Source organism: Micropterus salmoides, unplaced genomic scaffold (genome assembly GCF_014851395.1).
Source record: "Micropterus salmoides isolate LMB-PRFRI ecotype aquatic unplaced genomic scaffold, ASM1485139v1 Ms_hic_scaffold_10, whole genome shotgun sequence".
Classification (NCBI taxonomy): Eukaryota; Metazoa; Chordata; class Actinopteri; order Centrarchiformes; family Centrarchidae; genus Micropterus; species Micropterus salmoides.
This window is the reverse complement of record NW_024040041.1, coordinates 12,195,152-12,211,262: the sequence shown is the minus strand read 5'-3', so window position 1 is coordinate 12,211,262 and position 16,111 is coordinate 12,195,152. Positions and strand designations below refer to the sequence as shown.

Genomic DNA, 16,111 nt, shown 5'->3' with positions numbered 1-16,111 from the left:
AGTGTTGTGTGTATATATATATATCATTACAAAGCTGCATTGCTGCAGTTTTATCACTCTAGCCATTCTTTACTTCCCCAACCAGGTGGGTTCTTTCTTCATGATCAACTTGTGCCTCGTGGTCATCGCCACCCAGTTCTCCGAGACAAAGCAGAGGGAGAACGCCCTGATGAGGGAGCAGCGTGCTCGCTACATGTCCAACGACTCCACCCTCGCCAGTTACAGCGAACCGGGCTCATGCTACGAGGAGATGCTACGCTACATCAGTCACCTTTATCGCAAGTTAACACGCAGACTCCAGAGGTTATACTCTGGATGGCACAGGTTAGAAATGGGCTGTTTTGTTTTTCTCTGTCCAGGAAAATCCAGTCAAATATAGACGACATGAAATGAAGGCAGTCCATCCATCCATTCATCTACCATCAAACGCTTATCTGGGGTCGGGTCACGTGGGAAATGAAGGCAGTATTTTTTTTTACAAAGGGCTACAAAGAGTTGCCACTTATGAGTGGCAGTAATAAAACAGGAAAAGAAAACCTCTCAGTACCTGAGGCATCAAAACATTTGTTTGGGACCTGTACTGGACTTATTTTGCATATGCTTGTAGATTCTTTGTGATATTATGAGGATGACTGTCAAAAACCTGGAAAAAATGTATTGAAATTATAATAACCCTTTTGCCCCCAGGTTAAATTAATCATGGCTTTCCCAGCACTAAGACTGGTCCTCCTGTGTCCATTTGCATCACTGGAGGAGTACCTGTGTTTGGTTATGAGCATTTAATAATTGTATCAGTAGGCTTTGGTAGTTTTGCATCTCACAGAATTACATATTGCATAGCCCACCAAATTATTAGAGATACATCTTACAACTTTATATAAACCTGGTAATAATACGATCTCTATCCACATTATTTATCATTATTAATGTCTCTTGTCCTTTGACCAGTAAAAGGCGTAAAAAGGTGAATCCTAATGGCAGCGGCGGAGGCAGTAACGGCGGGGGTAATGGACACGGCCATGGTTCCAGCAGGGGCTGTGGTGGCTTAGGTCCGGGTAGTGCATTGTGGTTGAGACCGATCCATAACCTTCTGCAGCACCATCAGCACCAGCACTGCCGCCTCAGCAACGGAGGGCAGCACACCATCAGCGTGGAAACCACCGAACACATGGACGGAGAAAGAGGGGTAGGAGGAGGGGAGGAGCTGGAGATGAAGTCGCTTCCTGTAAGGAGAGGGAGTACTAATGGAAATAGCAGCAGTGGCGGCGGCCATCCGTCTGGTTTCACCCAAGGCATGGGGGCATTGCTCGGGCGACTGAACGGGGGGATGAACTATCCGACCATTCTGCCGTCGTTTGTGTGCAGCTACAGTAGTAAGACGCCGCCCCCTCACTCCCAGCAGTGTGGTCCCAGTCCAGAGCAGCACCCCCCAAACCACCCAGCATCTGAACACACAGAGACACTGAACAAGCTCCACCAGCTCATGGGACAGCACAGTAAGAGAGCTCACACACACCAACTGCACAGACACATACATACTCCTTACATGGAGACAGAAGCTGTTAACAACGTTTAGGTTCCTGAAGAGACGTTTTACTAGGGTTTACTCGTTAACACCTTTTTCCTAGCCAACAATGTGGAGCACAAGTCAGCTTAAGGAAGCGGCAACCACCTTGTCTGAGTGTGACAACTTGAGTCACATAATAACCAAATAAACTGCTTTTTTTAGGGCTTAATAATCCTGTTTATCATCTTAGCATTGAATAATTATTAGAGTAATTTTCATATTTTTTATGTTGCCTTGTTTATTTCTCGTTGTTCTGTTAAGTTTCACTGTCCTTTAATTAGCCTTCACAATCTGAACTTGACGCTCTGGATTTCCCTTGAGCTCCATTGTGTTTTTGTCATCACACTCGTTTTTTTGTCTCCTGTTATCTTCTTGATTTCTTACTCAAATGAAACCTCTGTCCTCTTCCGTATTGTAAAGGCACGTAAACAAAAACACAGGTATCCGGTGTAGTTTCAGATCTGGAAGGAAAGGCTAAGGAAAGTGAGACAGTGATAAAAATAAATTAGTTCAATAGAGAGAAAAGAGCAGAGGGAGAAGGAGGAAAAAGGGAGGGAAAAAAGAGTACAGAGCACAGCGACAGAGAGGAGACAGCATAAAACTGTGTTGGTTGCAAAGGAAACTGAAAAAGCAGCGGCAGTATGATACACTCGTCTGCTCTGTCCTAATGGAGTGAGTCTGCCAACAAGCAGACACACACACACACACAGACCTTTACACACTTGTGGCTGCCGACACTCCAAACAGTTATTGTGTGACACGTGATGGATACAGGAAAGACAGTAATGATGAATGCTGAAAAAAAGAAGAAAAAACCCCACTTGTTAAACTGTCAATACACCTCCTATCTGCACATAGTCAATATGATTCCTTTGGAGAGTGAGTGTAACACCTCTGCTACTAATGTGTGTTGAAGATCACACATTTTAAATTTACTTTAATGGATGGTGATTGAATGGTGTACAGCTGACTAAAAGTTAAACTCTAAATGGGAAAACGCAGTCTGGAGTCACTGTGGGACATTCCTGGATGTGTAGTTTCTAAATGTTTGCTTTCAGCTCAGTCAGATGACTCAATCTCGAATAAACCTTTTTGAATGCTGTTTTTGGTTGAGTAGCCCCTTTATACTAAGAGCACCAGTGACAGCACAGATGAATATTTTTCAAGTCTCAAATCTAATTTGAGCACACATGTAATCTAATCTAACTTAATGTAATATAAAGTAACGTGGGGTTGGGATGAACTTGAACAAGCTTTTTGCCAGACAAATGTTTTGTCCCTCAAAGGAACTTGCTTAAAAAAAGTTCTAAAATGAAAACAAGTGGAAAGATACAGAAATGTGTTTATAGCAACGGTATTCAAGAGATTAGGAAAGATACAAATGATCACAACCTTTTTTATAGCTTGAGGTATTAGATAGCATTGTACACAACATAATGTGCTGTTGAAGCTGCTTTTGAAGAGCTGATGCTTCCAGAAGTCATGTTTTGTTTTTATTAGTTTTTCAGCTTTGCAGATCCTCCATACTATCTTTAATAGTATGTAGTCAGAGAGCAGAGGGAGAGAGGAGTCAGCCATGATCTCGTACAGCACTGTGGGCGAGCTCGCAGTACTCTCTGCGGAAACCAGCTGGTTTTGGTTCTTTACTGAGAGACGACATCCCTTCAGAACTGCATGCTAAATTTTACTTACATTATATTCTTGTAGCTTTATCATTATACCATAATGGCTTCCTGTCTTTGTCTCTCTCTTGACCTAGTGTGCTGGGTTTTTTTTTTAATAAAGCATTATACAGTTCTTCCTTTCTTTGACATAAAAACAAGTGTTTTAGCCTGTTTTATGACAATGCAAAGATTATATTATTATGGATTTAAAAAAGGTACGTAAGTGTATACACCCAAGGGTGTAATTTCCACTAGGATGAGGGGGACATGTCCCTCCTATTTTTGTCCCCCTTGCTTTTGTTGTTCAGTTTTATTGTTGTTGTCTAAAATTTCCTGCCAAGTGTCAAAATGAGATAGGTGGAAAGTTGATAAAAACTCATCAAAGTCACCTTCAATAATCCGGTGCTGGCAGCGATAAGTTTAATGAGTAGCAGCAAGTGCGTTGCAGCGAATCGCAGACTTTTTTTTGCCCTGTGTTTCACCTCTCAGGGTATCCTCTTACTATACCCCTTTTATGTGATGTTGTTTACAAAATAATATTGGATTTTGAGATATTGTTATAATATCCATAAAGATATGAAACCACTGTCCCCCAGAAAGCAGAGCTTAAAAGTGTGCACCTTTGGCTTGGACCAAGTGTTAATTGATTTTTGCCACAAAAAAATGTTTGCATTTAGTTTCTCACAGTGGAAAATAGTGCAACAGGTGAAAGTCTGATGAAAAATGAACTTTTAACATTGTCTTGCTCAGTTAAGCTAACAGCAGCAGTGCAGGACAGCTAGGAATAACCTCTTTGCAGTGTCTGACTGTCTCCTACCCCTTTCCCCCCGCAGGACGCCAGAGGCTGCTGTACCAGCTGGCCGGCGTGGTGCCCAGCCCTCTGCTCTTGGAGCTGCTTAGCTGCCCTCTGTGTGCCCATAGCCTGGAGACCTTGGAGCTGGAACTGGGAGACCTGGAGGGAGGCAGGGGAGAGACTGACGGACTGCACGACTTCCCCCAGGTCAGAATGCACAGGGGTGCATTAATGATGATGGTAAACAGTGAGGATGAAGTTTGTGGAAGTGGTGATGTGGCGTAAATGATGGTGGCCACATACAAACTCATATATCTGTTAAAACAAGGCAAGATATTATTTTTTGAAGGACTTGCATTTCAAAGTGTTATTATCCAAATACCATTATTTATAGTTTAAAGTTATTATTTTATTATTATTTTGTATATCTTCTAAAACTGCAGTAATTACTAAATAAACATGTTATTGTATCCAATCCCCTGAATCAGCATTTTCGCCTTTGGTGCCTCACTTTACTTTGCTCTAGGGGGGGGACCTGAGAAGTGGGCGAGGTCGGAGCAGACAGCGGGGGGTTGTGGAGTACAAAAATGGAGTGGTTTGGGCCTGGAGAGGTTTCAGGGAAAAACTGAAGAGGATTGTGGAAAGTAAATACTTCAACCGAGGGATCATGATCGCTATCCTCGTCAATACTCTCAGCATGGGGATTGAGTACCACGAGCAGGTAAGAATAATGAGATGTAGGGTGAATGAACAGTTCAGATCAGTGATTGAAAACTAAAAGGGCTTCGGCTGACCTTCAGAGAGAAACAAGTAGTTTGATGAGAACTGTTTGCTGCCAGACGCGGCCTTTGTGTGTGAAAATGACATTTGGCTATCTGAGAGTCGAAATGACAGCAGGGGGAGGAGGCGGGGTGGACAGGGGTGAGGGAATGAAGGAAGAGAGGGGAGGAGCGGAGGAGCCGTGCCCACTCTCTCCCTCTTCCTCATGCACAAATACACATCAAGGCACTGTCACACACGCTCCCAGATTATGTTTCTAGTTTACCCTGTGTGGCCCACATCTGGGAAGTATCCGGCTAATAATACAGCTCCCCCCTTTGCTCACTCCACTGTCACACACTCGGACAAATCTGTGTGGTTGCATATACACATTCATCTACAGAGTTTTTACACCCAAGCATGTATATTATATATGTACACACAAACACAGGCACACAACCTTTTCATTTCCCACCAGTACAGCAAAGGAAAAAAACCCCAAAGAGAAGATTCTTTTGCATGCGCACGGTCCATTCCCTCCTTTCCCTTCTCTGTCTCTAATTCCCTCTCTAGGGGATGTGTGTGTGTGTTTCTATCTTTGTGGTATAAACATTAGAAGCGACTGGGAGAGCCATGGCCTTATTGGGCCAATAACACACACACACACACACAGACTTAAGTGTTATGTAAGAGTTCCTCCTCCCCTCAGTACTCATCATTCCCCTTATGTGACACCTAGCCAAACTTTTATGAGACTATGAGTGTGTGAAGAGGTGTATGAATGTAGGAGGCATAGTGTAGACAGTGTGTGTGTGTGTGTGTGTGTGTGTGCGTGACAGATAGACAGGAAGTGAGAAAGGTAGAGAGCGATTTAGAGAAAGAGGGAGATGATTGAGGCTTGTTTAGGCTCTCCTTACGTTGTGACTAATTCTAGATTGGACATGGATTGCTGTTATCGAATCCGCGTGTAGGTAAAAGCCCACATGTGAACTGAGCTGTGAAAATTGATTTCCAGTACATCGTCTGGTAACTTTAATCAGATTATAAACTGTCCTTTACTTCACACACGTCACAACACACTGACGTTACAATGAGAGTATCAATAGTTGGCCTTGCCTTCAACATAAAAACGTGGCTCCGAGTAAGATTATGTTTGGGAAACAAATCAGATTTGCCTGCAAGCTGAATGTAACATTTTTCCGGAAGTATTAAAAGCACACACAGAAGAAGAAAGGAATGCACAATGTAGAAAAGCTTTAAGCTAAATGTGTGCTATTCTAAATGTGTGCTATTCACAACTGAAAGATCTGACAGGCAACTTTTCTACACACTTAATCCTGGAAAACACTCATGAATGATAAGTTTAAGCAACACACAGTAAATCCTCAGTCCTGAGTGTGTATTTGAGTGTAATGGTCATTTTGTTGGAGGTGTATGCATCATATCCCTGCTTCTAAATATACATACTGTATATGCTAAGATATACTGTATGATTTTGTCCACATAATTACATTTGGTGTTTTTTCAGGACTGTTTTTATTAATGTGTCCTGCTTCAAGTCATGGCTGTTCCCCTACCCTGCTTTGCCAGAGAAGCTGCGCTTATATATATGTGGATGTTTATCTCTGTTGTGCCTCATATTCTTAAGGGCAAAGACATATGCTGAGATGTATTCAAATACCCAAACACTTAAAACGTAATCCTGCAGGCACTGACATAGTATTTAATTCTGATTGATTGCCTGTTCTGTCAAACATAATGATGGCAGTGGAAAGCAACCTCTAAAGCAATTGTTCAGAATGCTCATTTGGGACGATAGTAGATTACATAAAATATATTGACATATGGTTAAGAGCTTCTTAATTTAATTATTGTGAAACCACTCAGTTACTAATGATTATGGCAATCTAGAAATGCTACCATAAAATAAAGTCCAGCATGGGATAAAGCTGACAACTCAAGGGCACCTTGAGGGGATTTATTGTGAAGAGTGAAGAGTGTTTCTTTGAATTCCCTCCACATACATTTTTCACTGGCTGCAGGAGTTGAATAGAGCCTGCTTCTCTAACCCTTGAACTTGACCTGCTCTTGAACTTTTACTTCCTTACACCTTATTGTCCATCATGTTTTCAGCCAGAACGGGAACAAGAATTTATTGTGTTCGGTTAATTTAGTTTTACGTTAAACATCAGAACAAAACCAGAGAAGACTTTGGTGTATGAGTATTGATAGTCCATGAAAGCTCATTAAGTTGTTTAGCACTTCAAACCTTCAGCGTTTGTATTGTTTTAACCTGCTTTGGCAGCCATGTAGCGCTCTCCCCCTCTCAGCACACTGAAAAGCAGTAATTCTAGCAGGTATAAAAACTGCTGTGTAGCATTGTATGGAAATTATTGCACTGCAAGCCCCAGTGTGCTCTTTCATTTCTCTGGAGTGAAGACAGTGGGCCGCAAAAGTATTGAAAATGCCACTAGTCCTCTATTAAATAATAATGTGTGTGAGTACAGTATTGTGACTGCTTAAGTTGCTGGCTGAGAGCTCTTTTAAAGCATTATTAAAGTGCTTTAAAGATTTTATGTGCTGGCTGGTCAGTAAAAGACAATTTGGACAAACAGCCAGGGCAGCAAACAGCTAGTCTCTCTATTGTCGGTCCAGCTCTTTCTTTTGTTTTCCTCACCGTGGACACCACAGGTTTTGTTCAAGTCCCCTGACATTACTTCTGCATGCTTTTATTTTTGCTTTGGTTCCTCAAGCATCACGACTGTCCCAATTAACTCAATAGCTCAAAAATAGTAGTGCGAGTAGCCCTGCTCTGCACTGTAACTACACTCCACATACAGCATCCCAGTTCATGTTGACAGTGAGGCCAGGATTACACTAGCTTGAGCAATTAACGTTCCTGCTACCATCAAAATAGTGCGGTAGCATAAGTATTCGATCAGTCCCAGACACACACACCTTATCCTGCAGTTTATAAGGTAAAGAAAATGATTAGACTCTCTGTTTCAGAATTATTTGTTTAAGTTATTTTCAAGCAAAAAATGTCAAGCATTTGCTGGTTACAGCTTCTAAAATGTAAGGATGTGCTGCTTTAAATGAAGAGTCTTTGGGTTTTGGACTGCTGGCTGGACAATAGAAGCAATTTGAAGACGACACATTGGGCTCGGGGGAAATAGTGATGAGCATCAATTTTTTTTTTAATAGACTAAACAATGAATCATGAAAATAATAGGCTGGTTAGTCTATAATAAAAATTATTGTTAGTTGCAGTCCTAAATCACAGCCTAAAATTTAAACACTTATCGATACAACTAAGCATAGTGTGATGTGTCTTGTTCACAACAAATGGTCAAATATCCGTAAAGTTGAACATACAAAAAGCTGTGTGCTTAATCGGTTTCTTATGCAGTGAGATCCAGGGCCCTGAAAGTGACACTCAATATGTATCTTTTCCACTGGTGACAGAAGTATTTAGATAATTTACTCAAGTAACAGTAGCAACAGCACACTATAAAAATGCTCCATTACAACTAGATGTTCTGCAAAAAATATTAGACTCGGTCGAGGTGGAGAAAGTTTGAACTACTTCATTAACCACTGGGTAGTTTATACATCACATTCTATGATCTAATTATATGTTTTGTATGAAAACAAACTAGTTACTATCGCTGTCAGATAAATGTAGTTGAGTAAAAAGTACATTATTTCCCTCTGAAATGTGGTGGAGTTGAAGTGTAAAGAAGCCTAGAATGGAAATGCTCAAGTAAAGAGCCTCCAAAATGTACTTGCAGTAAAAGTACAGTAAATATTTCCACCATCATCACTGGTCTTTTCAGTAGTTTCTAGTCTTGAAAGGTGGCTGTAAAATGTTGTGTAGTTTACTTCATTACAGGAGGCTCTGTGTTTCTGTGTGTCTGTCTGGGTGAGGTGAGGTGAGGTGAGGAGTGCTGTGTAGAATGGCGCCCTCTATCTGTGATCATGGCCATGATCCTCAGTTGTGCTTCAGCAGAAGCATAGCAGTAATGTGCTATTATATATAGCCGTGGTGGTAGAAGTATTCAGATCATTTTCTAAAGTAAAGGTACTAATACCACACTGTAAAGCATACCCTGCTCCAAGTAAAGGTCCTCCATTCAAAACCATACTTAAGTAAAATCATCACATCATCATATATCATCATAGCCCTGATTTCAGCTTTGTGACGATGCATTTAATCGATCCAGCTAATCCAGGTGGTGCTTTAAATTGTTTATTTAGCTTAAGAAGTATAGGAGAAATTTCTCAGCCCATGTTTCAAAAAAACAAAAACAAAAACAAAAATTAGAATCACCAAATCTGGAGATACATAGTGAAGTATAAAGTACAATATTTCCCTGTGTGTCGTAGAGTAGAAGTATAAAGTTGCAAAAAAATGGAAATACTCAAATAGCAATAGACTTAATTTACTTGTATTATTGTGAGTATTATTGTGTGGGAAATCCCCATTAATCTCCACCTTACCTTTGTCAAACATATTTACACGCATAATGTGTTCTATAATTTCCAACAACAGGAAACACAACGCCAACGCTGGATGTTTCTGCAGGATGCTGGTAATGCAGAATAATCCAGGCTGAAGGTTAACCCCTATCTCTGGTGGTAGCAGGACGTCTGCGATTTTATGTATTAAATTTGTCAGCGTGTTTATTAGTCCAGAATAATGTCTGCCTGCTTTTATACACCATGGGCCAGGACACAAAATGGGCTTTGGGCCGAGTGCTTGTTGATCACCACATAAAAAGAACCACAATTAGTTTTAATGAGACTTAATGCGAATAATATTCTGGATCACAGGCTGAAGGGCTTTACAAATTGGTAGGCGCACTATAGCATGTGAGAATTTATAGTTTAGAATGATTCAGTCTCCTGGGGATCATAATTATTCATTCATTCATTCATCATTGTGAATGTTAGGACTGCACAAAGCTTGTCAGATAAGCTAGGACAAGTAGAAGAGAGGGACTATTAGTGAGCATTTAGTGTAAGTGCTGGTGGTAGATAAGAGATTTCAGCGTCCAGTTAGTTATTGCAGTATAGCCAGCTATAGGATGAATGGATGGATGTTGACATGAAGGAAAGTGAACCTAAAGTCACAACTTTTGATGCAAATCAGCACATTTAGATCACTGATGGAGCTACAGCAAACCATTTATTTAAAGAAAAATCAAGGATGTGGCCCTACAATGCATTTTCCAGTGCACAAAACTGCTGTGTTTTCCATGAAAGACTTGACTACATGCTTTATGAGAGGGCCTCAGGTACATCTGGCTGGATCACTGACTACTGTGAGGAAAGTGGAGTAGATCAACAGTAATGGATTGGTGCTGTTGGTACCATTTAATTGATTAGGCCTGACTGCAGCTTTGAACTTGATTGAAAATGTCTCGGCTCAGGGCCACTAAGACCAAACAGGTTTTACAGCTCTGGGATAATAGAGTGAAGATATTAACTAACTTTCTTTCTTTCCCCATCTCTCTCTTCTTTTCTCTTCCTTTTGTCTCCCTCTTCTCTCCCCCCAGCCTGAAGAGTTGACTGATGTGTTAGAGATCAGTAACATCGTTTTCACCAGTATGTTTGTCCTGGAGATGGGTTTCATGCTGCTGGCCTTTGGTTTGTTCGGATACATCAGGAACCCATACAACATATTCGACAGCATCATTGTTATCATCAGGTAATGTTAATCCATGCAGCTTGCTCTTTGTTATTTATAATTCAATGCAAAGACACTAAAACCATGGCTCCAGTCAGTGTAGCTTTGGCTTGGATTCAGAGCCCCCCCCGTCTCCAGCATGTCAGTCATTGGGTTTCGAGTGTAAGGTTTACTGCTGCAGCATCCATCTTTGCTTATCTTTACTTATCTTTAATAGCTTAGATTGACACACACACAGGAGCAGCTTTGCTTGCTGCCGCAGTAGATTCTTGAGCCGGGGTCCGCTGTGTGGCTTTCCTTTAGTTTGATAGAGCTCGTACTGGATCAGGGGACCTTTTGATATGTGTGGTCATGTTACTTGTGATACTGAAGGGGAATTACCTTTATAATTACTCCAGATTTACTCAAGCTGAATCTCTTCCAAATCAAACAGAATCATTTTTATAGATGTATGCTTAATTTAGACAGTCAAATACAACCTTTTAAATTGTCCAATAGTGTATTAAAGTGTAAGGGCTGACTTGCATATAAATCGAGGTTGGTTACATTCAAGCCCTTGCCAAACAAGTTCACACAATGCTAATTAAGCCTATCACTGCCTTGTGTATGGTGTCTGTGGTGGCATTCCTGTGCTGGCAAACTAGTAGTGATGTGTTTTATGCCAGCGAGCAATGATTGGTTTGCCAGAGCTGAAGGGGGGACCAACAGTGGTGACAGCAGCAGCTCAGTATGGCACAGCCTATGCATACATCATAAGCACGTCGACATTGTTGTGTAATTACTCTCTCTGTCAGAAGGGGGAGACAAAATTTCCGCACTGCAGGTTTCATACAAATTAGTTTTTTGTTGTTTTCAGTGTGTGGGAGATAATTGGTCAAGCAGACGGAGGGTTGTCAGTCCTGCGAACATTTCGTCTCCTGCGGGTTCTGAAGCTGGTTCGCTTCCTGCCTGCCCTGAGGAGACAACTGGTAGTGCTCATGAAGACCATGGACAATGTGGCCACCTTCTGCATGCTGCTGATGCTTTTCATCTTCACTTTCAGGTATGCCCACAAATCCTTCTTCCCAATCTGTCTATCTGAGATATTCTCTCATTATATTGGTATTATCAACCACAAAGTGCATACATTAAAATTATGATGACTGCATATTCTTCTTTTCTGCAGTATACTGGGTATGCACTTGTTTGGCTGTAAATTCAGTCTTGAAACAGAGAATGGGGACACCATCCCTGACCGCAAGAACTTTGACTCTCTACTCTGGGCCATCGTCACTGTATTCCAGGTTTGTTTTTAATTCACACTGTGCTAATAATCCGCATTCATTTCCCGAACTGCACTGATTTTTTTTTAAATAGTAAGATTATTTTTGTCTTAGACTCCCCTGACAAAAACTGTAATTTGAACTCTCTGGTCTACCGCTGCCTTGATCGATTAGTTTGTGTTATTGCGTGACTTTGGTGTTTTTAACCCTTTAAAACAGTTTGAATGTAAGATTTTACTCCGCTATTCTCATGTATCATCAATAATAATTCTTCTATGTTTTATGTGGATGTCCAGTGATGATAAATTTAGTCAGTTGAAGCAGTTCCTCAGTGTTTGTTTTATTGACCAAGAAAGCTGAGTTCTCCTGGTAGTGCCTACATGTACCAAGAAGCATTGGTGCAGGCTTCTGACGCCTACCCCCACCCAGCAGGCTTCCGTATAACACCACAACTAGCTAAGCAGGCGCTGCGGTGTAACTTCCACAAAAAGCAACATGAAAAAAACAGCATCCTACCTACTACTCTTGTTATTTAGTTAAATTCAAATGAGGTTCACACAGTTTGTGTTGACTGTCCCTAAGTATTATGACATTAGTCCAACATCACACAAGCCTGTGGGACTACCACTCTAGCCTACAGCTGTTTTTTTGGTGATACACTGAATTGATACACGCTCAGTGGTCATCTGCCCTCTTAGCGTCTGCCCTCTTGACCTGAGAAGGTCTCCACCTCTGTCCAAATGCAAAGTAAAACTTTCAAAGTTAGAAACGCACACTCGTGGGTTGGCATCCAACATAAACTGCCCACACTGAAATTAATTGCAGCAGAATGATTCAGTTTCTGTTGGCATTGAAGGGCAATTTGAGCAAAGGCACCATCGGTAGCTGTTTGCTCTCAGCCAGTGGCGGTTCTAGACTAATTTTATTAAGGAGGCCAGGCTGGCGCCAGTTATTTTGTCAGAGTGGCACATTCAAAAACATAAATTTTTGTGTATGAAAAGTGCTGTTTAAATGCAATGCATTATTAAATTGTTATGATAATAATTTACCCTTTAAGGAGGGGGACTCAGAACCATTTTCAGCAATATCCAAATGCTATCCATGCAAAGGAAACATGGATTACAAGGACAAAATATTGTCTACAATGTTGCATTCAGTTTAATGTACATTTTGTCGCAAGGAAGAGATATTACTATGATTACTATAGACCAGGGCTATTCAATTACAGATTCAAATTTTCTCACGAGTTGGCATCATTTGGATTTTAATGACACACTTGTATTGGTAATCCTTATTGGTTCTGTTCTTTATCATCTTATCAGTCCTATTTTTTACTAAATAATTGAATAGGCCTATATTATTTTAAAAAAGAATGTAACATTTTTATTAACTAAATGTTGTTTCTAGAGCAGCAACAGGATTTACAACAGCAAAGTCACTGATATCTCTCTGGAAACAAATCTAACAGGTCAGTAAAATAAATCATATTCCTGACAACATACTGAGTGAAGTTTAGAAAGAATGAACAACTCAGTCCCTCCTCTCCACCTCCCTCTGGTGCTGCTGGTAGAGAGGAGGGCTGGTCTGTCTCAGCCACCAGCTGAGTATTTAATTTACGTGGCAAACTAAGCTAAACAGTTACTAAAGACAGACAGCTTTCACTTTTGCTTGTTTGTAACAATAAGCTATTAGCTCTGTGCTTGTGTGAAACCAAAACACAGCTGCTGTGGATGAGAGACTGAGCAGATTACAACATGGCATTTTGCGTGTTTATGCTTATTAAACAGGTGTGTTGGTAAAGTATTGGCTTTTTACTTGCTAAGTTTTTATTGCACCACGTAGTTGTCGAGCGTAGTTGTCGTCAATGTCGGTAATGTCTGCTGATTAGCTGGCTGACTTCGATCCGTGTGTGCGGAGAGGCTGCAGGTCGGACAGTTATGTTGAGCTTTGATTGGCGGTGATCAGTCGGCCTACAGCGCATGCCAGGGCCATATCCTCTTGAGAAAATGCGTGGAATGATGTCGCAGGAATGGATGCAGGAAGAACTACTTGGCTTTCGCGGTCAGTGTAGTACAAACTGAGGAATTTCCTGCAGTGAGACAGATATGTATCTGGCTTCCCATCAAAACAAGAGCTCTAACATGTTCCTCTTATTAGAACACCGAACCCACTGACATTAGTGGAAATGTACGACAGTAGGAAAGATGGCATCACATCCTTCGTATACTATACTTGTCACAGATGAACTGGGCAGTCAGTTAGTGTGTGTATATTTTTATCCCAACATAAGCCATGTGTGCTACTTGGCCACCCGAAATCAAAATGCCAAACTGAGCCTAGAGTGTGCTTATGTGTATGTGTGTATTTGTGTGTGTGTGTGTAGCTGCCAAGTTCTGCCCATTAGTCAAACGATGTGAAATGACAAATTCTGCACTATTATTTCTATTTTTTGCTCTCCCCTGTATGGGTAGATATTGTTCAATTGCTCCAGTCTTCTTTTCTGTACTGGATGCGTCAGCAGAAAGGTAGAACACAGAATGCAGTGGACTGTCTCGCTTTGGTGTGTGAGAGTGTGTGTGGGAGTAAGATGCTGAAAAAGCGTTTTAGCCAGAGCTCACTGTCATGTGAAAGCTTTACACACACACTATATTTTTCCGGGGAGTAGCTAAAGTACACGCACATCGATGCACACATGCATATGTGCATACACACATTGACACAGACTGCAGAGAGAATTGCCTTCCTGCCATAGCGGTTTATGAGTGGGCAGAGACGGAGTGAACTTTCATACTGCATCACGAACACTGTCCTACTTTGAAATGCTTTCATCACACGTAAACATATACACGTAAACACACACACACACACACACACACACACACACACATAACATACGCCCACATAGATTCTGCCTGTCAACTTACAGTAATCCCATATGTATGAAGTTGAAATATTGTGGCATGATGGCAATAAAAGTAGCTCAGTACTGAGTTTTATAAAACACATAGAACCCACAAGATCTGCATAGGCTAATATTATATATAATCAGACTCCATTTCTTGCCCTGCCTTTCCATCTGTGTCCCCTTCTCTCTTTTTCTCTGCATTTTTTCTTAAACCTCTGGGCCTCTTCCGTCCCTTTGTCCCACCATGTCTTCATGTCTGTGGACCCTTACTTTGTTTCTCGTTTTTTAAATTATGCATCTTTAAACCTGACATTCGCTCTGTCCTTGCCTATTTTTGCCTCCACCCACCCCACCCCCACAGTACAGTGTAGAGTCAAACCCCCATGCCTAAATCTCTGTTTGTGTTTCATTCAATCTATAGATTCTTACCCAAGAGGACTGGAATGTGGTGTTGTATAACGGCATGGCCTCCACCTCTCCATGGGCAGCTCTCTACTTTGTTGCTCTCATGACATTTGGCAACTATGTGCTCTTCAATTTACTTGTGGCGATCTTGGTTGAGGGCTTCCAGGCTGAGGTGAGAACAACTGTAGTGTTTTTTTTTTTTCATAATATTTAATTAAATCACTTTCAATTTAATGGGACACTTAATTTCCAATATGCTCAATAAGTTTTGCAGAATATAAACAAAATGTTTCTTTTTCTTCGTCTTTTGACTTTGTTTCACTTTAGTAACACATTCTCCATTTGACACATATAATTGTACAGAAACGTTGCTTTATAGCAAATACAGCACTAATGCCAGGAGAACAGAGAAAAGATTAATGTCCAGTTGTTAATTTAGCATCTCTCAGACACTATATGAGGGCTTTCCCTTGCTGTTAAATAAGTCCCAGTGGAGCCATCTGAGGGTCACAGATCCGGACTCGCAATTGCCAAACTGTCACATGTAAGGCATCACTGCTTTTAAAGGGGATGAGAGAATGAAGATTGTAAACAGCCCCTAAAACACCCCTGATAATTTCAGATAATCATTTTTTTCCCTTATCCAACCATGTTATTATGTGTGCCCCTGGAGAACAGTGAGCGTTCACCCATGAAAATATCCTCTGAGCAGTGAATTCAGCGCACTTCAATGTGCTTGTGCTCCTTGACTTCATTTAAATAGTACCTGTAATCTTCTCCATGATGGTAAACTCAGAAGAAAATAGGAAAGAAATACCGACTTGCACGGTTGTATGTATGTGTTGTAGGGTGATGCTAATCGGTCAGAGTCAGATGATGAGAAGAAATCGGACAACTTTGAGGAGGATGAGAAAGTAGAACAGCTCAGAGACACAGGTAGGTTAAATAGCATTTGATTAAAGTCATTAATTCTGATTGTTTCATTACTGACTAATTACAAACAGTGTGACAAAATTACTGATTGAATAAATGATGATGATAACAATGACTTTATTCAACCTCCTCCT

The 16,111-nt window shown here is 41.0% G+C and overlaps 1 protein-coding gene across 1 annotated transcript in view; it reads left to right on the top strand.

Annotated features, from left to right (window-relative positions):
* The window catches only part of cacna1ha (calcium channel, voltage-dependent, T type, alpha 1H subunit a), a 126,905-nt gene that overhangs the window by 74,799 nt on the left and 35,995 nt on the right, over window positions 1-16,111 (top strand). Inside the window, exons 9-17 of the mRNA XM_038696460.1 lie at window positions 86-324; window positions 949-1,496; window positions 4,065-4,231; window positions 4,551-4,745; window positions 10,342-10,493; window positions 11,329-11,514; window positions 11,638-11,755; window positions 15,061-15,216; window positions 15,893-15,980. Coding sequence (XP_038552388.1) covers window positions 86-324; window positions 949-1,496; window positions 4,065-4,231; window positions 4,551-4,745; window positions 10,342-10,493; window positions 11,329-11,514; window positions 11,638-11,755; window positions 15,061-15,216; window positions 15,893-15,980 — 1,849 coding nt within the window. The remainder of the gene's footprint in view (window positions 1-85; window positions 325-948; window positions 1,497-4,064; window positions 4,232-4,550; window positions 4,746-10,341; window positions 10,494-11,328; window positions 11,515-11,637; window positions 11,756-15,060; window positions 15,217-15,892; window positions 15,981-16,111) is intronic.